At 43.0% G+C, this 23,243-nt stretch overlaps 1 protein-coding gene and 1 long non-coding RNA gene across 2 annotated transcripts in view; one reads left to right on the top strand and one right to left on the bottom strand.

Moving 5' to 3' along the window:
* Nucleotides 1-2,138: 2,138 nt before the first annotated feature.
* LOC123460914 lies at nt 2,139-3,207 on the bottom strand. Its single transcript, XR_006637281.1, has 2 exons — nt 3,062-3,207; nt 2,139-2,398 (listed from the first exon to the last, which is right to left on the bottom strand). It is a non-coding gene; the product is annotated as an uncharacterized LOC123460914 (long non-coding RNA).
* Nucleotides 3,208-3,646: 439 nt separating this feature from the next.
* Nucleotides 3,647-23,243, top strand: part of Prtfdc1 (phosphoribosyl transferase domain containing 1) — a 105,175-nt gene continuing 85,578 nt past the window's right edge. Inside the window, exons 1-3 of the mRNA XM_045151166.1 lie at nt 3,647-3,751; nt 10,052-10,158; nt 13,356-13,539. Of these exons, the coding sequence (XP_045007101.1) occupies nt 3,704-3,751; nt 10,052-10,158; nt 13,356-13,539 (339 nt within the window). The 5' untranslated portion in view covers nt 3,647-3,703. The remainder of the gene's footprint in view (nt 3,752-10,051; nt 10,159-13,355; nt 13,540-23,243) is intronic.

Here is a 23,243-nt window from a genome sequence, read left to right as displayed (position 1 = left end):
TTTCATGTTTTAGGAGGTAGAAAGAATTAAATATGCTGGGTATAGTGGTACATGCCTTTAATTCTAGCACTTGGGAGGCAGAGGTAGGAGGATTGCCATGTGTTCGAGGGCCTACAGAATTCCAGGTTGGTCAGGGTTAGAGTGAGGCCCTACTTTGAAAACAAAACAAAACAAAAAATTAAATATACTGAAATTCCAATTTAGTGTCACTGGGACCTGGCTAGGAGCAAGGTAGATCGATTAAATTGCTTTTTCTTTTTCTTTTTCTTTTTTTTTTCCAAGGTAGGGTCTCACTCTAGTACAGGCTGACCTGGAATTTACTCTGTAGTCTCAGGGTGGCCTTGAACTCACATTGATTCTCCCACCTCTGCCTCCCAAGTGCTGGGATTAAAGGTGTGCACCACCATGCCCGGCTGAATTGCTTTTTCAATAATAGATCCACATTGCCCAAAGCCAAAGAGTTATCAAAATGTGAAAAGATTAGTAAGAACTTCCATGACAAAAGACTCCAGGTTGGGCTGGAGAGATGGCCTAACAGTTAAGCACTTGCCTGTGAAGCCTAAGGACCCCGGTTCGAGGCTTGATTCCCCAGGACCCACGTTAGCCAGATGCACAAGGGGGCGCATGCATCTGGAGTTCGTTTGCAGTGGCTGGAGGCCCTGGCACGCCCATTCTCTCTCTGTGTGTCACTTTCAAACAAATAAATAAAAATAAACCAAAAAAAAATTTTTTTAAAAAAGGCTCCAGGTTGGTGGAGAATAAGTTAATTATAAATATTTCTATTTTTCCAAGGAACTAGAAAGAATTCAAAGTGCAGAGAACCTTCAGTGAAAAGGTGGTACAGAGAATGCCATAAAATGCAATATATTTACTAGTTATTAACTTTTCAAAGATTCATATCTGCTCTTCTAGTTATTCCAAAGAATTACTGGAACGTGGAAAGTCTGCGCTGACACATCATTTTAATGGAAAATCCCATTATTTCAATAATTTTCTCATTTTTCTGTATTTGTTCTCTTATCAGTCCCAGTTTGTCTGATTAGTCATTGTACATCAGTTTCATAAAGCAGTTCCCTATTCTTTTCACATGGGATAGTCTTAGAAACATTTGGTCCACTGTAGTTCAGATTAACAATGTTACTTTTATTTTAGCATTTTCAAAGGAATTTATTGCATGCTGTCTCATGTTAATACCATTATCATTTGCAGTAGACCAGAAATGCTTTGCCCCCCCCTTTTTTTGTTCATTTTTATCTGTTTATTTGAAAGCGACAGACAGAGAGAAAGACGCAGAGAGAGAGAGAATGGGCCTGCCAGGGCCTCCTGCCACTGCAAACGCTGCGCCCCCTTGTGCATCTGGTTAACGTGGGTCCTGAGGAATTGAGACTTGAACCTGGGTCCTTAGGCTTCACAGGCAAACGCTTACCTGCTAAGCCATCTCTTCAGCCCGCTTTGCCCCTTTTTACAGATGAGAAAACTAAAGTAAACTGAATTGAGATAACTGGCCTCTCACGGGCTAAAGATAAGGAGGTTGTTACTAAAGTTGAAACCCCTATCCAAAACTATTTCATTAGACATGTTACAGAAAGTTGAGATTTGAGGTTTAAAAAGTTGCCTCAGCTGGGCATGGTGGTACATGCCTTTAGTCCCAGCACTTGGGGGTGCAGGAGGATCACTATGAGTTCGAGGCCAGCCTGAAACTACAGAGTGCATTCCAGGTCACCCAAGGCTACAATGAGACCCTACAAAGAATACAAAGATGGAAATTTTTATCTTTATTTTATTTTTATTTTTTTATTTTAAATATTTTTATGTTTATTTAGGAGAGAAAGAGGCAGGTAGAGAAGAGAATGGGTGCACCAGGACCTCTAGAGTTGCAAACAAACTCCAGATGCATGTGCCATCATGTGCATCTGGCTTACATGAGACCTGGAGAATCAAACCTGGGTCCTTAGGCTTCACAGGCAAGCACCTTAACCTCTAAGCCATCTCTCCAGCCCACAAATTTGATTGTTATCAACTATTAGTTCAACATTGTGTATAGAATGTCCTCCAATGGTATATACAGATTGTTCTTGAACATGTATTTATAAGATTCCTATTGTCTTTCAATTTTTTGTGAATATATTGGCTTTGTAAAAAATATATTTTTATTTATTTGCAATCAAAGAAAGCTAGGGCCTCCAGCCTCATGTAGGGAACCAGCTCTGCCCCAGGAGGAAGCCTCTGGGAAAGAGAAGGTAAGAAGGCACTTGTATATAGAGGTCAGGTCGATTCATACGAGTCAGGCATTCAATTAAGACGAGCCTCATCCCCAGGTGTGTAGGAAAGGCCTGATTGGTTGGTGGGACCAAGGAGACCTCTAATTCAGGAAGAATCAGCCCACAGGTGATAAACCCTGGAAATTGAAGAAGAAACAGGAAGCTATTGCTTTTGCTGAGGAGGGATTAGGAAGTTGCTTACAACCACCTTGGATTCAGACTCGGGTTCTAGTCCCGCCAAGGCAGGCAAGGTGACATCCATGTTTCTGTGGGCCAGTGTCTAGTTATTGGGGAAAAGCTTCCTAGCGCCCAGTGGATCTTCTTGGGACAGAACACCGGGGGCCTTGTGCATGCTACGCCAGTGCTCTCTACTAACTGAGCTACACTCCTTGCCCACCCAAATCTTTTGGAAAGACCTGAATAAAGAGAACTGAACTCAGGAGAGAGCTTTAAGCATAACACCTACGACTACGTGGAGGCTCTCACCAGATGTCCGAGGAAATCGGGGTAATGAATAAAGAGAAAGATGTAGGAGGAAAGAACAAAGATCCCAAACATGGGCTGGGAGAAAGCTGGGAACTGGGGTTGCATTTAACAAACGGGATGCATAAAACAAAGCTTGCTAATCAGAGGCGGGCAATTGCTCTCAGCTGCAACCTGAAACAATTAAACTCTGACCATATGCTCTTACAAAAGGGATACACATTAGATACGGATATTTGTTTAAAAATAAAAACTCCTTCTGCTGCCCCTCACCCCACCCCGTCACAGGGCAAGGCCCGGTGCAGATAGATCACCACGGTTTGGCGCTTTCCAACTCCAGGCCGGGCCACTGGGGCATTTGAAAGCTTCTCCACACTTCGTCTACTTCGCAGCAATACTTGAGAACGCGACGTCGCGGGCTCTCATGCATTTACTTGGGACAAATGAGGGTTTTAAAAACCGGCTGTGGGGAGTGCAGGAGACGGCTCTCCTGGGGGCTGGGGAGATGGACGTAGGCGGGAAGGCAAAGGGACCGGGGAAATCGCTTTCTGCCCGGGTCCTCCCGAGTCTCCGCGGGGCCGCGGGGCTGACCGAGGGGCTCCGGGGCGCGCGGGCCGGCGGACGCGCGGCTGCAGGGACGCGCCCCGAGCCGGCCCGGCTGCTCCGCAGCTGCGCCCCGCACCGCCGCCACCTCCACCGCCGCAGGCTCGGGACGCGGGCAAGCGGGAAGCTCCTCGCCGCCGAGCCCTCAGCCGGCGCTCGCTGGAGCCGCGCCAGGTCGCCTTCCCGCCGGCTTGGGGGCGGGGCGGCCCATCCCCACCCCCTGCCCGTGCTCGCGGTCCGCGGCCTTCCCGCGCGCTGGGGGCGGGGCGGCCCACCCCCATCCTCACCCCCCCCCCAACCTCTGCCTCCGGAGCCTTCCCGCGCGCGGCTTCCTGCCCACTTTCCCCGGGAGAAACATGGCCGGGAGCAGTGAGAAGGCGCCAGACTCCGGGCGAGGCGTCGTGGTAAATGCAAAACTCCCGTTCGCTCCCTCTCCTCTCCCCTCCCTTCCCCTCCCCTCTTGGCACCCTCCTCTTCTATGACATGCCTACGGGGGAGAGCAGGCCACTGCTTTGTTCTTCCTTCAGGCGGGGACCGCTTGCATCCTCACACCCAGGCCTCCTCCCTTCCCCACCCCTAAAGTGACGACATGCCTACTAACGCCGTCCCTCCATCCCGAGTCCTCGCCACCGCGCCCGCCCGTCCCGGGATGCGCTGAGCCGACGCGGTGCCTGGGTCCTCACTCCTGCCTGCCTCTCGGAGCTAGGGTCTGGGAAGACCCCAATGTGCAGCTTTTGTGACTCCCCGCTTCAATGCGTGTTTCAAGTCGTGCTTAAAATAAATAAAAGTGATATGAGAACATCTGGGGGCAGCTAGGACATACAGTAGCTCAAGAGGATGGAATCTGGATGCCCTGTGCCCCTGTGACTGGGAGACAAACTGGACGCGATGCGTGCGTCCAATAGGAGGAGAGGAGTGGAAGGACGGGGTGGGGCAGAGCTGAGTCTGAGTCTCTTCTCTCCCGAGGGGTCAGCCAGAGGGTACCCATCTCTCATTCCTGGGATCAAGTCATAATCTGTCGCCTTTAATGACTGTGTCAAGATTAATGCAAAAAGATGTTGAGGGTGTTGGGTGGAGTTCATTTGCCAGTAAGATTGTGTTTTCAGAGCCTAGCATGTAATTCACAGATAATCTGTTTATGGAAATGAATGGATAGACGGAATAGGAATGACTGAGTAGGGGAAGGAACCACCTCTGCGTCAAACGGAACAGTTCAGGTTGAAGTACGTGGAGTTCCATTCGCGGTTTAAGTGCTGGACCTCTCCTGAGAGGAAGAATTCAATCATTCACTCCTCACGTGTTGGGCTGGATTCCCAGCATTGGTCTAAGTTCTGGTCATACAGCAGGGAATGAGACAAAGGCTCCATCTTCATGATACTTGCAAGCAGCAATCCGGAAGATCCACAAAGCCTCATGCATAATGAGAAGAGGGTGACAGGAATGGAGGGGGAGCAGTGCTTTTGCGCAGGTGGTCCCTGCTGTGACATTTGACCTCAACTCTGAAGTAAACAGCTCTGGGTGAGGACTCCGAGGGGCAGGGCTGCACACCAAGTGTAAAGTCATTGCGTCTGGTTTGTACATTGCCCAAACCCTGGGAAGGATCGGGCAGGGCTAGAGTTGAGATACGTGGGAACTGGATGAAAATGTGAGGCAAGGAGATCACCACATGAACTCTAAACCCAGTCTATCAGGCTCACAGGCCAGGACACACTAGGCAGTGTGGGATTCAGATTTGGAACTCAGGAGGGTGAGAGGATAGATTTGGAAATCACCAGCAGAAACTAATGCTTGGGGATAAAAGAACAATTCCAGTGAAAATGGAAAAATAAAGACAACTGTTATGGATAAAGGCCTGGAAAGCCCCAGATGTAGGAGGTAGAATGTGGGCATGAAGCCACATACTGGGGCCAAGTGACCAGCGACATGGGAGAGAGCAGACAAAGGGTAGGTACCCTGAGGACAGACAGTTTAGTGGAAGTGACCTGGGAGGTGTCATGAAGTCATTGAAGGTGTCAGATGCTCCTGAAAGAACAAGTCAGATGAGGATGGAAAAGATCCCACCGGTAGAAGACGTAAAATATACATTACTCAGTATAGTATTAGACAGTCTGTACAAACAGTGTCATAACCCACCTTGGGATGTCGCTCAGTCTGTACAACCAACAAAAAACATAAACAAAACAAGATATACACGAATAGGATAGGTAGGCTATTACAGCAGAGGAGGAAATGGGCTCATCTATTTGTGCCAGCAGAGCCCTTCTTGGAAGGTAATTTTGTGAAAGATGCAGGGAGGTAGCAAGAGGGTGTCAAAGGAGAGGAGCCGGGAGTGGTGGTGCACGCCTTTAATCCCAGTACTCGGGAGGAAGGGAGATCGCTGTGAATTCATGGCCACCCTGAGACTACATAGTGAATTCCAGGTCAGCTTGGGCTAGAATGAGACCCTACCTCAAAAATCCAAAAAAATAAAATAAAAAGGTTCAGCTTCAAACAGGCACCAGAGACCAGAATGGCTCTGGGATTCCGATGCTGAGTACCATGACTCAGTTAATGTGCTCATCCCTCCCCAGCTTGTGGTGTTTTTGCTTCTGTGAACAGAGAAAGCATTCATTGTTCTGAGTAAACTTGGAGCATATTAGTTGTACTGAAACTATGTAAGGATTTTTGTCATTGTTGTTTCTTTTTAAAGGTTCAGAGCAACCTTCATTCCTCCAAATTTAAATTTATTTATTGCATGCATCACAAAAAATAGCAAAACAAACCAGGAGTTCCTTCATCTCTAATTGTCTCTTACCTAAACAATGAAAACACTGTTTCTGATTAATTGAAAATAATGATCAACTGAGATAGAATGGTTTTAGAAAAATACATTTCTTTCATATTTAAATTTACAGTTTGAACTGGGGTAGTAAGACTTTGATAAACAGCTTTGAAATATTTTAAAATATTATTTATTTATTTATTTATTTGAGAGAGAGGGAGATAGAGAGAGAAAGAATCGGCATGCCAGGGCCTTCTGCCACTGTAAACAAACTCCAGATGCATGTACCACCATGTGCATCTGGCTTACATATGTCCTGGGGAGTCAAACCTTGGTCCTTAGGCTTCACAGGCAAGCACCTTAACCACTAACCCATCTCTCAAGCCTCAGCTTTGAGGTATTTTTAAAAAAAACATTATACAAACAATTATATGAACAATTGATATTTCAGTTACATCTAAATGTTTAACATGAGCTGGGTGTGGTGGTGCATGTCTTTAATCCCAGCACTTAGGAGGCAGAGGTAGGAGGATTGCCATGAGTGTGAGGCCACCCTGAGACTACATAGTGAATTCCAGGTCAGCCTGGGCTAGAGCAAGACCCTACCTCAAAAATAATAATAATAATAAATGTTTAACATGCATTGTATAAGTACTCTAGACCACATAGAGATGAGTCTTATATTTGTTATCTATCTTATTTAATCCTCACAATAGCTTTAGAGACATTAATATGCCTAGGTTCCACTGACAAGCTTGTCCCAGGTGTGTCAGAGCTTTAGGTCTGTTTTATTCACCCTTATTCATGTAGCGCTAAGCTACTCATCACCCTACAGATTTTATATATAGGGTTGTTTCATAATTTCCTTGCCTATTCCCTTCTGTTGGCATTTATATATATATATTTGTACCATCTGTTAACCACTAGTCACTGGGTACTCCAAGTACATTATCTATTTCATCTAGTTTAGTCTTCCTTGTAACCAGTCCATAGATTTCTCTAACCTCATGGCAGTGCAGATCAAAGGGTGGAATTTGAACTTAAAGTCGAGTAGATGCAGACTCAGAGCAAAGAGCAGTAAAGGATTCACATGGTGGGAGGAATGAGCTCAGAAAACCAAGAGTTCTTGGTGTCCCTTGTGGAAGGGCTCCAGAAAATGGGGTCGGTAGTGTGTGTGGTTCACAGGGGAGAGCCAGGAAGTGCTTGGATGGCATCCCCGGACGGTCAAAGGCAGCCACATGCCAGAGGCTCCCATGGAGGCCAGAGGCCACTCACATGCAGCGGTCAGGCCAGGATCTGATCAGTGTTAGACGATACAGGAAGCTCAAGGAATTCTCAGGTTGGAGCCAGAGTTATTCTATGCCAGTTCAGCAGTCCCACCAACCAATTTGTTGGCCAAGGCACAGCCAACATGACAGTTTTCAAGTACGCCACTGATGTGCACTTTTTGACCATTGGCTTTGCCCAGTGTGGCAGCTGTGACTCGTCAGAGCCTTGAACAGTGGTGATGTTTGTCACAGAGAGGTAAACTGAGGATTGAGGCAGTAGTTCAAGTTGTTGGTTGTGCATGGGTGAAGACTACTTCATTCATTCATTGAAGTCTTTGAGCATTTATGGGCCCAGATGTTGTGTAACTTTTCCTGGGGCGATGTGGACAAGTGTCTATGCACTCCAGATAAGGCACAATAATGAATCAAAGAAAGAATTCAACCCAAGTCTTTTATGGTGAACCAGTGAGTTTGTTGGGGTCACTTACAGGAACATGGGTGAGGGATTATTACAGGAACACGGATGACTCAGCAAACAGGTTTCATGGTTAGAATAATAAATATACAGAGGTCAGAGGAAAATAAGGATGAGTGTACATTACAAAAAAAACTTGCATAGCTCAAGTCTCATGAAAATATGGAGAACAGGAAGCTTGGGCTGGGAAGATGACTCAGCAGTCAAAAGTGTTTGCTTGCAAGCCTGCAGACCCTAATTTGATCCTCCCTAGCACCCTCATAAAGTGGCCATAAAACCAGAATCCAAGTGGTGCATGACTGTGATCCCAACAGGCCTGTTACAATGGGAAATTGAGCCAGGGGAATCCAGAAGCTCATGGACCAGCTAGTCTGACCCACACAGCAGCAAACCTGGAGAGACCCTGTCTCAAAAGAAGGTGGAAGGAGCCGGGCATGGTGGTACATGCCTTCAATCCCAGCACTTGCGTGGCAGAGGTAGAAGGAGTGAGCTCCCGGTCAGCCTGGATTAGAGTGAGACCCTAACTGGGAGAAAAAAAAAGGCGAAAGGAAAGGATGGACACCATGAGGTGGTTCTGACCTCTTCCTCTGTGTGCCCAGACACACACACATTTTGCAAAAGACCAGGAGGCTAAAGTGCATCCACAGAAAGGTTTTGAGTATATAACATTTTTATTATTGCATCCTTTCTTGATGATCTGAACATAAAAGTAAGTAACTTTCACTTGCCCTGCACCCAGCCCATTTGGTGGTATTATTCTAAGCATGAAACTTATACATTGAATCCTAATCAGGAATAAGGCTTGCTGTCAGTCTGTCTATTCCATGGATGGGCTGGTTTTCTGGATTATCACTGGACTAGATGAAGTTTCTGCCATAGAACATCCTTTTAAAGTCCTTATTACAGGACTGCAGAGATAGCTTAGCAGTTAAGGCACTTGCCTGTGAAGCCAAAGGACCTAGGCTCAATTCCCCAGGACCCACATAAGCCAGATGCATAAGGGGGTGCATGTGTCTGGAGTTCATTTGCGGTGGCTGGAGGCCCTGGCATGCCCATTCTCTCTCTGTCTGTCTCCTCTCCCTCTGTCTGTCTGTCTGTCTGTCTGTCTGTCTCTCTCTCTCTGCTTGCAAATAAATAATTTTGAAGTCCTTATTACACTGACTGAACCACCTAGAGATCTGGGTCTACTGCAATCCCAGGAGATATAGGTACTTTCCACAGGCAAACTTTCTCAGGCAGATTTATTTATAGTAAATAAAAATGTAGTCATATATATAATTATTGATTAAAAATACAATAATGATAGTATATATGTTTTGTTATTATAAATGTTATGACATCCACATTTTTATAATTTTGACACAAATTATATTTGCACACATATGTACTTTAATGAATATATATATATATATATATATATATACTTATATATATTGCAATAATGGTGATTAAACCAAGAACTTCAAACACTCTATCACTGAGCTATACTCATAACTGCTTTGTTTATTTATTTACTTGAGAGAGAGAATGAGTACTCTAGCCTCTAGCCACTGCAAATGAACTCTAGACACATGTACCACCTTGTGGATCTGGCTTGAGTGGGTCTGGGGAATCAAACCTGGATCCTTAGGCTTCATAGCCAAGCACCTTAACTGCTAAGCCATCCCTCTATCCCCTCATTATCCTTTTACATGTACCTATTCTTCTGTACAATACTATTAGGCTAACTACAAGACATCAAGCTTATATATTTACTGTATATGCTGGTAGTAAGGAATGCAACACTCGTTTCATTTTGGTCCTACATCTTTTGTTTTTTATTTATTGTTATTTTATTTTATTTTTGAGCCAGAGACAGAGAGGGAGAAAGAGGCAGAGAGAGAATGGGCACACCAGGGCCTTTCAGCTACTGTCAGTGAACTCCAGATGCGTGTGCCCCCTTGTGCGCATGTGCAACATTGCACACTTGCATCACTTTTGCATCTGGCTATATGTGGGACCTGGAGATTCGGACAAGTGTTCTTAGGTTTTGCAGGAAAGCGTTTTAACCACTAAGCCTTCTCTCCAGCCCTCATTGAGCTTTTCATAGATTGAAATAATATAACTTATTGAGATTCAGTATTTTTCAAATAATAATTCTGTTGTTTACATCTTAAATGTTTATTGAAAAACATCATAAATGCAATAATTTGATTTGCAGATTATGGATAATTGGCCAGGATATGACTTGAATTTGTTCACATACCCACAACACTACTATGGAGATTTGGAATCTGTGCTCATACCTCATGGCATCATAGTGGACAGGTGGGTGTTGTTTCCTATTGTCAGCGCTGGGTTGGGGTAACCAATCCTCCCTTGTGTGAATTGTGCAATGCCTGTAAGAATCTTGTTTAGTTTTGTTTTTCAAGATAGGGTCTCACTCTAGCTCAGGCTAACCTGGAATTCACTATGTAGTCTCAGGGTGGCTCAAACTCACAGGAATCCTCCTACCTCTGCCTCCCAAGTGCTGGGATTAAAGCCATGCACAACCACGTCTGGCTTGCATGTAAGAATCTTATTCCCTCTCTGCCATTAGTAGAGAGAACTTTTATAGGATGGCAAATTTGGAATTAGCATTTTAACTGAATGGTATTCCTGGTCTTTTTTTTTTTTTTAATCAGAAGGAATGGCAAGAATGATTTGCATATGCAAGCTGTTAGAAATAACTTCATAGTAATGATGTCCTGTTCAAACAATGGAGATGAGGGTGATGGGAAAACATTGCTTTTCACCCGGAACCTTTGTCTCTTGGTTTTCTTGAGTTAATCAGAGTCCAAAGATGAACTTTACCTTCTCAGGACCCACCCTGTCTTTCCCTGCAACTTTTGTTTCTCTTGGGCCAAATATTGTGTCACAGGTCAGCCAGTCTGTGTGTGATTATGTTTTCTGGCCAGTGGTAATGTCTGAGAATAATAATATTTTATTTGCAGCCTAAAACTATCTACAGGGAACTACTTCTAACATGCTATTCATGGTTCTTTCCCCTTGTATCTACATGGCTTCCCCTGGCTTTCCCAAAGATAGTTCCTTTCCCATTCTAAGTGTTGTGTCTCCTTGACTTACTACTCTTGGTTTTCAAAAGATCACTTTCAGTTCAGCCATCCAAAGTGTCAGGATTTGTAGCTCATACCCCTTATAACAAGCTGCATTAATGCCTAGACTGGCCATGCACCTGTGGTTAGTGAACAAAGGCTTCACATTCGTATGGAAAGCAAAGCTTTCTGGTGTTTACACCTGTCTCTTGGAATCCTTGAGATTCTTCCCAGGCCCAGGATTAGAGTGGGGAAGACAGTGAAGAGTGGGAATTAGGCCCTGGAGCTGACCCTTATTTCTAGCTGGAGTATGCCTACCTCTGGTATAGGTTAAGTTTTAACTGTATGAACTAAGACCTCAAAGCAAAAAAGAATGTTCAGCTGGGTATGGTGGCGCATGGCTTTAATCACAGTACTCCGGAGGCAGAGGTAGGATGATTGCCATGAATTCGAGTCTACTCTGAGACTACATAGTGAATTCCAGGTCAGCCTGATCTAGAGTGAGGCCTTACCTTAAAAAAAAAAAAAAAAAAAAAAAAAAAAAAAAAAAAAAAAAAAAAAAGAACATTCAGAAAATACCAACTGTTCACTCTTTTTAGGATATTGTCTTTTCATCAATCACTGACATTAAGGAAAAGGAATTGTCATTCTTCCATTCAGACTCTAAGATTTTCCATTACAAAAGACTTGCATGTTGCTTATTCCCATAATTTATACTATATCATTAAGATAAACTAGCACTGGGCATGGTGTGGCACATGCCTTTAATCTCAGCACGTGGGAGGCAGAGGTAGGAGGCTTGCTATGACTTTAAAGCCACCCTGAGACTACATAGTAAATTCCAGGTCAGCCTGGGCTAAAGCAAAACCCTACCTCAAAAAAAGAAAGAAAGAAAGAAAGAAAGAAAGAAAGAAAGAAAGAAAGAAAGAAAGAAAGAAAGAAAGAAAGAAAGAAAGAAAGAAAGAAAGAAGGAAAGAGAGAAAGAGAGGGAAAGGAAAGGAAAGGAAAGGAAAGGAAAGGAAAGGAAAGGAAAGGAAAGGAAAGGAAAGGAAAGGAAAGGAAAAGAAAAGAAAAGAGAAAAGAAAAGAAAAGAAAAGAAAAGAAAAGAAAAGAAAAGAAAAGAAAAGAAAAGAAAAGAAAAGAAAAGAAAAGAAAAGAAAAGAAAAGAAAAGAAATCAGTTTGGGACATCTTGTGGCCTAAAATAGATTTCCCATGGCAAACAAATTTGATCTTTAGATGGAAGAGAATTTCCATCATGACACAAACTTGGGACATTTTACATTTTCCAAGTCATACCATCTCCCAGTTGGCAATTTGAAATAAAAGTTAGAAAATTAGAGATAAGGAATGTTTGTCTTAAAAAATGGAATGAAGCCAGCTTGACTTAAACAACTAACTGACTTTATTTGTGCAGAGGGAGATGTCACTTGGTCACAACATTATTACCCTCAGGAGCAATCCCTAATATACCAGTTTGGGAAACCCCTAGTTTAAATAAATTTTTGTTTTTCTTATTTGAATTTTGTGGTTTGAGTTAATTGCATTCCGACCTCCACAGTGGGGACTTATAGACATGGAGCAGGTAGAAACAGAGATAAAGACAGGCACCGTGAGCTGTCAGTGGTAGCTCAGGCTTGCTGTGCATTGCACACCCCAGGAGCATCCTTCACATTGAACCCTACCAAGGCGCTGCCTCCTGCACTGTGTGCTAAAGCACCCATCCTGTATGTGATCCTCCACCCTTGTGAGCATAAGACACATTGTTCTTTTCATAGTTATAGTGGGCTTGACTTTTCCTCTAATATAAGGTGAGTCACTATTTCCTTTTTCTTTGCTGTAAAGTGAGTATATCACCAAATGCCATCAAAATGTTATAAAGGTTAATAAGCAAGTGCTGTAGTGGTAAAAGAACAGCATACTAGGGCTGGGGGGATTGCTTAGTGGTTAAGGCATTTGCCTGCAAACGATTCCCCAGGAACCATGTCAGCCAGATGCACAAGGGGGTGCACACGTCTGGAGTTCATTTGCAGTGGCTGGAAGCCCTGGTGCACACATTCTCTCCCTCTCTCTCTCTCTCTCTCTCTCTCTCTCTCTCTCTCTCTCTCTCTCTCTCTCTCTCCCCCTTTCTCTGTCAACTAAATAAATAAAAAAAATAAAATATTCTTTTAGAAAATGAATAGTATACTATATCTTTAACATTCAGGAACGTGAGTACACCATCATGATATGACTGTTAGAAGTATGTTTTGCACATTGTCTTGTGTCTAACCTTAACAATTTTTTACTTGCAGCTTTCTGTTTCCCCAACTTTCTTCACATTTACCTGTCATCTGACAATGTGTAGTATATGTTGCATTTTTTTTTCCAGGAACAAAAATACTCAGAACGAGTTGTACTCTAATGTATCTCTTATTTCCCTCTCCTTTCAGAATTGAGCGGCTGGCTAAGGATATCATGAAAGACATAGGCTATTGTGACATTATGGTCCTGTGTGTGCTAAAAGGAGGTTACAAATTCTGTGCCGATCTTGTAGAACATCTTAAGAACATCAGCAGGAATTCAGACCGATTTGTCTCTATGAAGGTCGATTTCATCAGACTGAAAAGTTACAAGGTAAGTTATTTTGTGTTCCCTTTTACTTAATACTATTGAGAACTCACAGTGCCATTGTATGAAAGAACCAATAAACTTATGAAAATGGACAGTCTAATCTTTAAACATTGAAATGAAAATGAAGGACATAATTTTTTTAGTTTGTAAGAATACTACAACCTACTATAAGAATTTAAATAACCTTCTTTGAAGGAAGAATATTTTTAAATATATAGACTCTTTAGAAATGATTCATGCATTCTTTCATGCTAGTAAAATTGAGGGGTTGTTTCCTAGTGCCAGTGTTAAGAGAGTCCAGCAGACACTGATGTCCCTCCACCCTGAATGTTTTCCTGGACTGTGGAGGCCTGTGGGAAGGTGTCCAGCTCAGGGGCTCATACTTGGTTCTCTGCAGTTATGACCTGGAGGTGAAGAGACCAGGCCAGAGGAGCTCCCACAGAGCTGCTCCACCAGTCTGTGGCCACCTCTGAAGGGAATTGGTAATAATTATTTTCCAACAAAATTATCCTCTCAGTCTTCTCACCTCTCTATGATATTAACTTTCGCTGTGCTTTTTGATTTAATGGATAGTAAACCTTTATAACAAACTCACTCTTTATTAAGAAACTCTTGGGGTCAAAACCATAAAAATATTCTCTGACTCAGCTAGCATGACACATTTGAATTAATTGGTATATATGCCCAAGTCACCACAAACTCATGAGCAGACACCAACACAGATTCATTTCACTCTTTCTTGGATCTGCAGTCAGACTTTGTCATAGCTGAGTTCTCTGCTCCATCTTACCAAGCTGAGCTTTGATCATCTGAGCTTTGGAATTTTTTTCCCCAAGAACTCTTATGGGAATTCAGTTCCCATTGCCTTGCTGATCATAAGCTGAGGCCCTCTCTCCATTCCTAGGGATCGCCCTCGGGCCTTTGCTCATGTGCTCCTCCACAGTCAATTCACAGCTCAGTTCTGGGAACATTTATTTCTTCCAACCCACTGGGAGCATGTCTCTCCATTCCGAAAGGACCCGCCCCCTTCTCAAGCTCACCTGATCAGGTCACATCTTCTCCATGAGCTCACAGTCAACTGACCAGTCATTTAAGCTTGGAGGGAATTCCTGCCATATTTCCAAGGTCCGCTCCCACTCAAGAGAGGAGGATTGTTCAGGACACGAGTGCCAGGGTCAGCAGTCTTGAGGACCGTCTGAGAATTCCTCCTGTCACACTGTCCATGTGACTGTTTTTCAGTTGCCCCGGGTCAGGAGCAGCTGGCAGATGGGTTGTTGTTTCGAGGGCACATCTGCCACGTTCCCCTTGATCTCCCTGGCCAGGGAGAAGCTGATTTGCTTCCGCTGTGTTGGTTTCATTCTGTCTTGAAAATGTTCTCCTGAGGTCCCTTCACCTGGGTGCAAGTCGGTGTTCTTCCTTCTTACAATTCCTTCTTACAAGACTTCTCCCACTCACTTGGCCCCGATCTCCACTGTAGTTTAAAATCTTTCTAAGGTGAAAGTGAGGTTTATTTGAGGTATAATTTACATGCAGTAATGTTCCTTTCTTTTAGTCTCCAGTTCATGTAGTCCTGTCAATCTTAGTCATCTAGATATCGACAATAATTCCTTGTGTTTTTTTTACCTTTTTTTTTTTTTTTGTCTTTTTTGAGGGGAAAGTTTCAAGGTTGGGTCTTGCTCTAGCTCAGGCTGACCTGCAATTCACAATGTAGTCTCAGGCTGGCCTCAAACTCACAGTGATCCTCCTACCTCAGCCTCTTGAGTGCTAGGATTAAAGGTGTGTACCTCCATGCCCAGCCCTTGTTTGTTTGTTTTTTTTTTTTTGTCTTTTTGTTGTTGTTGTGGTTGGTTTGGTTTTTTAAGGTAGGGTCTCGCTCTAGCTCAGGCTGACCAGGAATTCACTATGTAGTATCAGGGTGGCCTTGAACTCACAGCAATCCTCCTACTTCAGCCTCCCAAGTGCTGGGATTAAAGGTGTGCACCTCCATGCCCAACCCTTGAGTTTTTTTGTACTAAACCTCTCCCAACTTCTGGCCCTTGGCAACTACAGATATGTTTCCTGTTCTTCACAATATTTTCCTTCCCAAAATGTCATATAGATGCAATTATACCATAAAACATTAGTATATACATAAATTGTTACATAGTACATTTGAGTGTGTCAGCAATATTTTATTGTCAAACAGGATTCCTTATATGGATATAGCACAAGTTGTTTTTTCTCTGTTTGCTTTTATTTTACTTCTCTCTCTCTCTCTCTCTCTCTCTCTCTCTCTCTTTCTCTCTCTCTTTTTGAGGCTGGGTCTTGTGTAGATTGGCCTCAAGCCTGATGCTTCTGTGGGTTGAGATTGCAGGTGTGAGTATCTAGCCTGTGGCAAGGGGCATGAAGGTGCTTGTGATATTTTCCAGTTATTTTTTTATGTTTGTCAAAATGTATAGTGTTCTGTCAAATCTACAGTATCCTCTTTTCATTCCTGATATTGTTAATTATACATCCTGTATTTTCTTTTCTTCAATGTGTTTACAGGTATATTAGATTTTATTATTTCAGAGGGCTAATTTATAGCTTCAATGATTTTCCCTATTACTATTTTCAGTTCAATTAATTTATGGTTTTTGTTTCCTTTTATTTTGGGTTAATTTGCTTTGATGTTTCTGATGTCATAAAATGGAACTTAGCAAATATAGTCTGTAGGATTGAGATGTTTCTTGTTTTTTTTTTTTAATTCTTTATTCATTTATTTGAGAGAAAGAGAGAATAGACACACCAGAACCACCAGGCACTACAAATGAACTCTGGATGCGTGCACCACCTTGTGCATCTGGCTTATGTAGGTCCTGGGGAATCGAACTTAGGTCCTTTGGCTTTGCAGGCTAGCGCCTTAACTGTCAAGCCAAACCTCCAGCCCATTTCTTGTTTTTTTTTTTTAATTAAAATATTTTATTTACTTCTGTATTTATTTGAGAGAGAGAATGGGCATGCCAGGGACACTAGCCACTGCAAATGAACTCCAGACCCGTGCACCTCATTGTGCATCTGGCTTTATGTGGGTACTAGGGAATCGAACCTGGGTCCTTTGGCTTTGCTGACAAGTGCCTTAGCTGCTGAGCCCTCTGTTTAGTTTTTTCAAGGTGGGGGTCTCACTCTAGCCCAGGCTGGCCTTGAAATCATGGTGATCCTCCTACTCAGCCTTCTGAGTGCTGGGAGTAAAGGCATGTGCCACCATGCCCAGCTCAATGTTTTTTTGTTTTCTAATCTGAACATGTGATCATGCAAATTTTATTTTAAGTACATCTTTACATTCCACATATTTTGATATGTTGCTTTTACTTTCCAACTATTTTCTGGTTTCCTTTTTTATTCATTGGTTAATTATATAATTTTCAATTTACATGCAAGATTTTCCAGAGACTTCTATATTATTTCCAGTTTTAGTCTGTTACAGAAACAAAACTTCATAAGATTTCAGTCCTTTTCAAATTTTTAAGGCTTAGTCTACTGCCTTAACTATATAGTTGATCTTGTGAAACTAACAGCCTTTTTACTCCATGCTAAATTAAACCATATGGTACTCTTTCTTGCTTCTCATGTCTTTTCATTGTCTATTTCTCTAACCAGGCTCTTTTCATTTTTCCCAAGGCTTTTACCTAGAGGCGTGCATTCTAATACTTAGACATCCTGTTAACTCATGTTTGTGTGATTCCAGCACAGAAAAAAATTTGCATTTCTAAAGCTTCAGGAATACTGTGATCATTATCACTACATCTAGATAGATATTTTTAAATCACTCTATTTCCTGGGGACAGGGAGGTTGGGTTTCTATCTAGGGCTTTGAGGAAGGCAGTAACCAACACTGTATTTCACCACTGTCATCCATCCAGTCTCACATATTATGTGTCTTTGATTTTGTCCCATACCTTAAATCCTATAAAACCCAATAGTGATGTCTTTTCTCTCTTCTAACCAAATGTTTCTCTTCTTGTCTATCACCAAGGTAACACAACTCATCTCCTGAGGGATGACCTCATGTAAAAGTCTGTCTGCTCACTCAGGCAAGCATTCCCTCTAATTAAACAGCACTAAGTATGTATGGGACACACATTCATATTCTGAGCTGTGGCATAAGCAGTTCTCCACCCACACAGCATGTAGGTTGTCCAAGGCCAGAGAAGCATTTGTTTCTAGATCAGGATTGAACTGATCATCCCTTTATAAAACCAAGCTCTGGGGCTGGAGAGATGGCTTAGCGGTTAAGCGCTTGCCTGTGAAGCCTAAGGACCCCGGTTCGAGGCTCGGTTCCCCAGGTCCCACGTTAGCCAGATGCACAAGGGGGCGCACGCGTCTGGAGTTCGTTTGCAGAGGCTGGAAGCCCTGGCGCACCCGTTCTCTCTCTCTCCCTCTATCTGTCTTTCTCTCTGTGTCTGTCGCTCTCAAATAAATAAATAAAAAATTTTAAAAAAATAAAATAAAAAAAAAAATAAAACCAAGCTCTGGCAACACACATGAGGGCAGACAACAATTTCAAAAAATCTGTAATAAACAGCATCAGATAAAGAGACCAGGGCTAGCTCGCTTTTCTTATGGGGTACCTGGTGCTTCTTCACACCACCAGACCTGGTCACAGGACCCCAGCATGTTGGAAACATCTCTGTTATGTCTTAAACATGAACTCTCTCCCACAGGCTCATGTTTCGAATTTTTGCTTCTCAGTGGGTGATGTCATTCTGGGAGGCTTTATCCTCACTAGAGGAATTGGTCGCTGAGGGTGGCCCTTTGACCATGATGCCTGGCTCTGGTTCTCATATTGCCGGCCCTGATTCCTGCAGTGCCATGCTCTCTCTGCCTCATGGCCCTCTGTGATGAGAACAGATTCTGCCACATGCTCCAACTTCCATGACATAAATGAAACAGCTCCTCCATGCCTTATGACCTGAACCATCTGAAACCATGAATCAAAATCAATTGATTTTTCCCTTAGGTTGTTTCACACATTGTGGTCTTAGTGCCAGTGTAGCCAACCTAAACTGTAAAGAGAAATAGTGGCCACTCAAGTATCCTATTGATTCTTTCACAGGTTTCTGGGAGAAATCAGAACACTATGCACTTGTGTGTGCAAAAGCATGGTGTAGTATTATTCCTTCTATATTAGTCAGGACTCTAGAGTAACAAAACCAACAGAATGGCAATATATATATATACACACACAGGCTCATTAGATTGGCTTACCCACTGGATGCTAGGTGGTCCAGCAAGGGTTGTCTGTACACTGAGAGATGCTGAGAATCTGATAGCTGCTCAGCCCACAAAGCTGGGTCCCTCAGCATTCCCAGTCTGACCCGAAAGCCGGGGAAATTGAGCTTACATTGGAAGGTTGAAGAAGCTGGAGGAGGGAATTACCATGGGATATATTTTGTAATCATGGAAAATGTTAATAAAAATTAAAAAAAAAAAAGAAGCTGGAGTCTGGGTGGGGGAGACCAGCATCAGCAACAGTAGACAAACTAACTCAGAGAAGAGCAAAGACAGATAGGGGACTGGGGTTACCTTCTCATTGCTGGCACAAAGCACCCGACCAAAAACAGCTTGTGGGAGAAAAGGGCTTATTTTAGATTACAGACTCAAGGGGAAAGTCCATAATGGCAGGGGGAACTGTGACATGAGCAGAGGCTGGACATTCCCTCCTGGCCAACATTAGGTAACAGAAGAGCATCAAACACCAGCAACGGGAAGCTGGCCATAACACCCATAAGACACCCCCAACAATATACTTCCAACAAGGTTCCATTTCCCCAATTGCCATCAGGTGTGAGTCAAGCATCCAGAACACATGAGTTTATGGGGGACACCTAATTCAAACCACCACATAGGGACACACTGCTTTTCCTCAGAGTTTTCTGTTTCTGTAATACCCATTAGGAGGCACAACTCCCTTTGAGCTGTTCTTCTACCTTCAGTTAATCTTCTTCAGAAAAACCTTCACAGCATGTCCCAGAGGCGTATCTCCAAGGTGTTCTAAATCCTGACATGAGTCCAGTCAAGACCAACCATCACGCTTTCCTATCTTGTTGCCTGATTTAAGCTAAGATACATGATATGAGAGCCTGTACGACCTCGATGACGATGTAATGTCCACTAGTACCTATCTCCTCCTTTACAGCCCTGGATGGGCACAACTTCTGTTCTTATTCCCTGGAAAAACAGGGTGATAAGATTCATGTTAAGTTTCTTTTTGAAGGTAAAAAATTGTTGTGGGCTCTGAATGAGCTTAGAACTCCCCAAGCCAGCATCTCTCAAGTCTCATGTTCTTGTCTGTTAATAGGAAACAATTGAGAAACACAGAGACAAAGTAGGGTAAATTATGGAAGATTTATTTTAAGAGAGAATGGAGGTAAGAGAAAAGCAGAAAAGCTCCAGCTGGGAGGGGTCCAGAGGGGAAAGACTAGGAAATCCACATGGCAATGCAAATCAGATCTTTATTTTGGTTTTTCAAGGTAGGGTCTCACTCTAGCCCAGGCTGACCTGGAACTCACTATGTAGTCTCAAGGTGACCTTGAACAAATCAAATCTTTTTTATGAATGAGGCATTCCATTGGGATGAGCCTCATTGCCAAGTGCAGATGTATATGAAGGACCTTGATTGGCTGGTGGGGCTGGGAGGAGACTGCAAGCTCAGACAGGGCCCTCCCAAGGGGGTGCAAACTGGTGCAAAGTTAAGGAAGAAGAGCGAGGATGCTGCTCCTTATCTCCATCATGGGTCAGACTGGATTAGACTGGAGCTCTAGGCTTACCAGGGCAGGGCAGCATTCATGTTCTGTAAGACCTGTGTCCCTAGCTCACTACCTGCACAAAGAAATTACCTTGATTCTAATCCATATCTAAGAGATAAAGTTCAGGGCTGGAGAGATTGATCAGTGGTTAAGGTGCTTGCTAGCAAAGCCTGACAACCCAGGTACACTTCCCCAGTACCCATGTAAAGCCAGTGGCACAAAGTGGTGCATCTCTGCAAGCCCAGTAATCAAGTTTTAACATTCATGAAGAACCTCATTGTAACATGACTGACTAGGTTTTAAGCCAGCTCCTAGAATGGCTGGACATAATGGTACTCTGTAATAGGTTTTTACTGATTTTTAGAAAACAGGTTTTTCTAAAATATATTATATATCCTATTAATAAATTATGAGGATATATCTTTTTAAGTGTTTTTGAATTTAATTACATGAAACAGGAAAATAAATCATTGTCATTTGTTAGATACATTACATATTATATAAATTATATTAACAACTAATAGTTTTGTTTCCTTCCCTCTGTTTTCTGCCATTAAGCTGGAGTGGAACATGGGTTTATAACGATGGTACAATGTATATACCAATCTCTCATTTTAGAGAGTCCCAAACATTAACCTCATGGTGTGACTTCACAGCCTGATGAATCCAAACACTCCATTTTCTTCAGAAGTACTTTCTAGGGCTGGGGAGATAGATGGCTTGATGGGTAAAAGCACTTGATTGCAAAGCCTGCACACCAGGGTTCAGTTCCCAATACCCACATAAAGCCAGGTGCACAAAATGGTGTGTGTTTCAAGTTGTTTTTTTTTTTTTCAGTGGTGAGGGGTTCTAGCATGCTCATATTCTCTCTCTATCTCTCTCTCAACATAAAATAAATAAAAGATTATTAAAAAGAGAAGTCCCTCCTAAGAAAATGAGTAATAAAGATGGACACTAGGTTTTCCTGTACATTATGAGAAACTGTGATCTTCTTTTCCTTTCTTTCCTCTACCAAGGAGATATTCCAAGAGATAGGAGCATGTGCTAACTCTCTGGATGTATTAAAGCTTGCTGCTTACTGGGAAGACAGATCTTACAGCAGAACTGGGAATTGAGTCAAAGAGCAAGGACGTGATTGGCCTCCTCTTTGAGCCACCCACTTTAGTGTGTTTGGAGAAAATGCTGCCAGGCTGGGGGAGGGAAGCCTTTTGTAAGATCTTTTCTAAGGGGTTTACGTTGGGGAAATAGGAGACTTGAGAGAAATTGGAAGGGTGGTAGCCAGTGGAATTTCAGCCAGTATTTTTTTTTTCTTTTTGTATGTGGGTGTGATATTTGGCAAGCGTTTCTTCTTTTTTTCTGCCTTAAATGTCTTGATTTGAGTTAAGTCAATCAATTTATATATAATCTAAAGTGAGGCTAAAATACAGTTCAGTGTGCAACACTCCCATTTGTTTATTTTCCACCAATTTAGTTGGCCTAACTCTGGGCAAGGAAAATCTCATTCAAGCTTCAAGACTTTAAAGATTGAGGAGGAATTTTATTTTAAATAGGTTGGCATTGCCCTCTACCAACCCTTGCTTCTTTGAATAGGTTCCGCTTTGTATTGATTAGTCCTTCTTGTGTGGTGGTAACATCAAGAGCAAAAATTTTTGGAGGTAAAATACAACCCAAAATGTTAGCACAGTAGGAACAGAGAGGCTTGCCACACAGGGATGCGGGAGCTGGGAAGGTTGGCATCAGTATTAAAGGGCACAATGAAGCTAAGGTTGGCCACAAACCTACCCCAAGGAGGGCCAAGAAATGCTAGATCTCCTTTCCCGTCTGTCACTGCCAGGGTTGAGAACAAAGGTTTAAGTCAGTCCTGTTCATCCACTCTCTTCAGTGGTGCAGTAACTAGCCAGAGCCCATGGCCTTGACATTGGGAGCTTTTACTTCACCCTACACCGGGCCACCTGCTGAACGCTTTGTTTGTCTCCTTTCTTTTCATTAGGCATATTCATCATACAGAAGAAGTGTTTTCATGATGACATTTTCATATTTGTATATAATGTACTGTGTTCAAATCCATTCTCCTCCATACCCTCATGGAGGAGGGGTCCCTTGTTCCTCAGGAAGTGAGAACTCCATTCTTAGTAGAGTCACTTAGAGTGAGGAAACCAGACTCCACAGCTTTCCAGGTCCTCTTCTCTGGAGGAAGAGTTCTCCAGTTCTTTAAAGGTGCTAGGAGTGTTCAAAACAGACATGTAGGTACACATATGTGCACGCACACACACACTTGCACACACGCACATGAGAACAGAGAGCAAAAGTAAAGAATGAGTAAAGTAAAAGATAAAAGAGAATACAAGAGCCGAAAAACATTTCAAAACTTGCATTTCATTAAATCTGGGGCATCATAAGTTATAAAGTCTCTATGGTTTTATGTGCAGTCAAAAGTAAACAGATTCTGGGCTGGAGAGATGGCTTAGTGCTTAGGGCAATTGCCTGTGAAGGACCCAGGTTTGATTCCCCAGATCCCTCATAAGCCAGACGTGTAAATGACTCATGTTCAAGGTCACATATGCACACGCGTCTGGAGATCAAATACAGTGGCTACAGGCCCTGGCACGCCAATTCCTCTCTCTGTCTCTCTCATACACACACACACACTCTTAAAAAAAAAAAAAAAAAAAAAAGAAGCAGGGCGTGGTGGCACACACCTTTAATTCCAGCACTTGGACTTGGGAGGCAAAGGTAGGAGTATTGCCATGAGTTCAAGGCCACCTTGAGACTACATAGTGAATTCCAGGTCAGCCTGGACTAGAAAAAAGAAAAAGGAGCAGGAGCCAGAGCCGGGCATGGTAGCACACGCTTTTAATCCCAACACTTGGGAGGCAGAGGCAGGAGGATCACTATGACTTTGAGGCCACCCTGAGACTACAGAGTGAATTCCGGGTCAAT

The sequence above is a fragment of the Jaculus jaculus genome, chromosome 5 (genome assembly GCF_020740685.1).
Source record: "Jaculus jaculus isolate mJacJac1 chromosome 5, mJacJac1.mat.Y.cur, whole genome shotgun sequence".
NCBI classification, from domain to species: Eukaryota; Metazoa; Chordata; class Mammalia; order Rodentia; family Dipodidae; genus Jaculus; species Jaculus jaculus.
The sequence above is the reverse complement of the archived record's forward strand: the minus strand, read 5'-3'. Positions and strand labels throughout refer to the sequence as shown.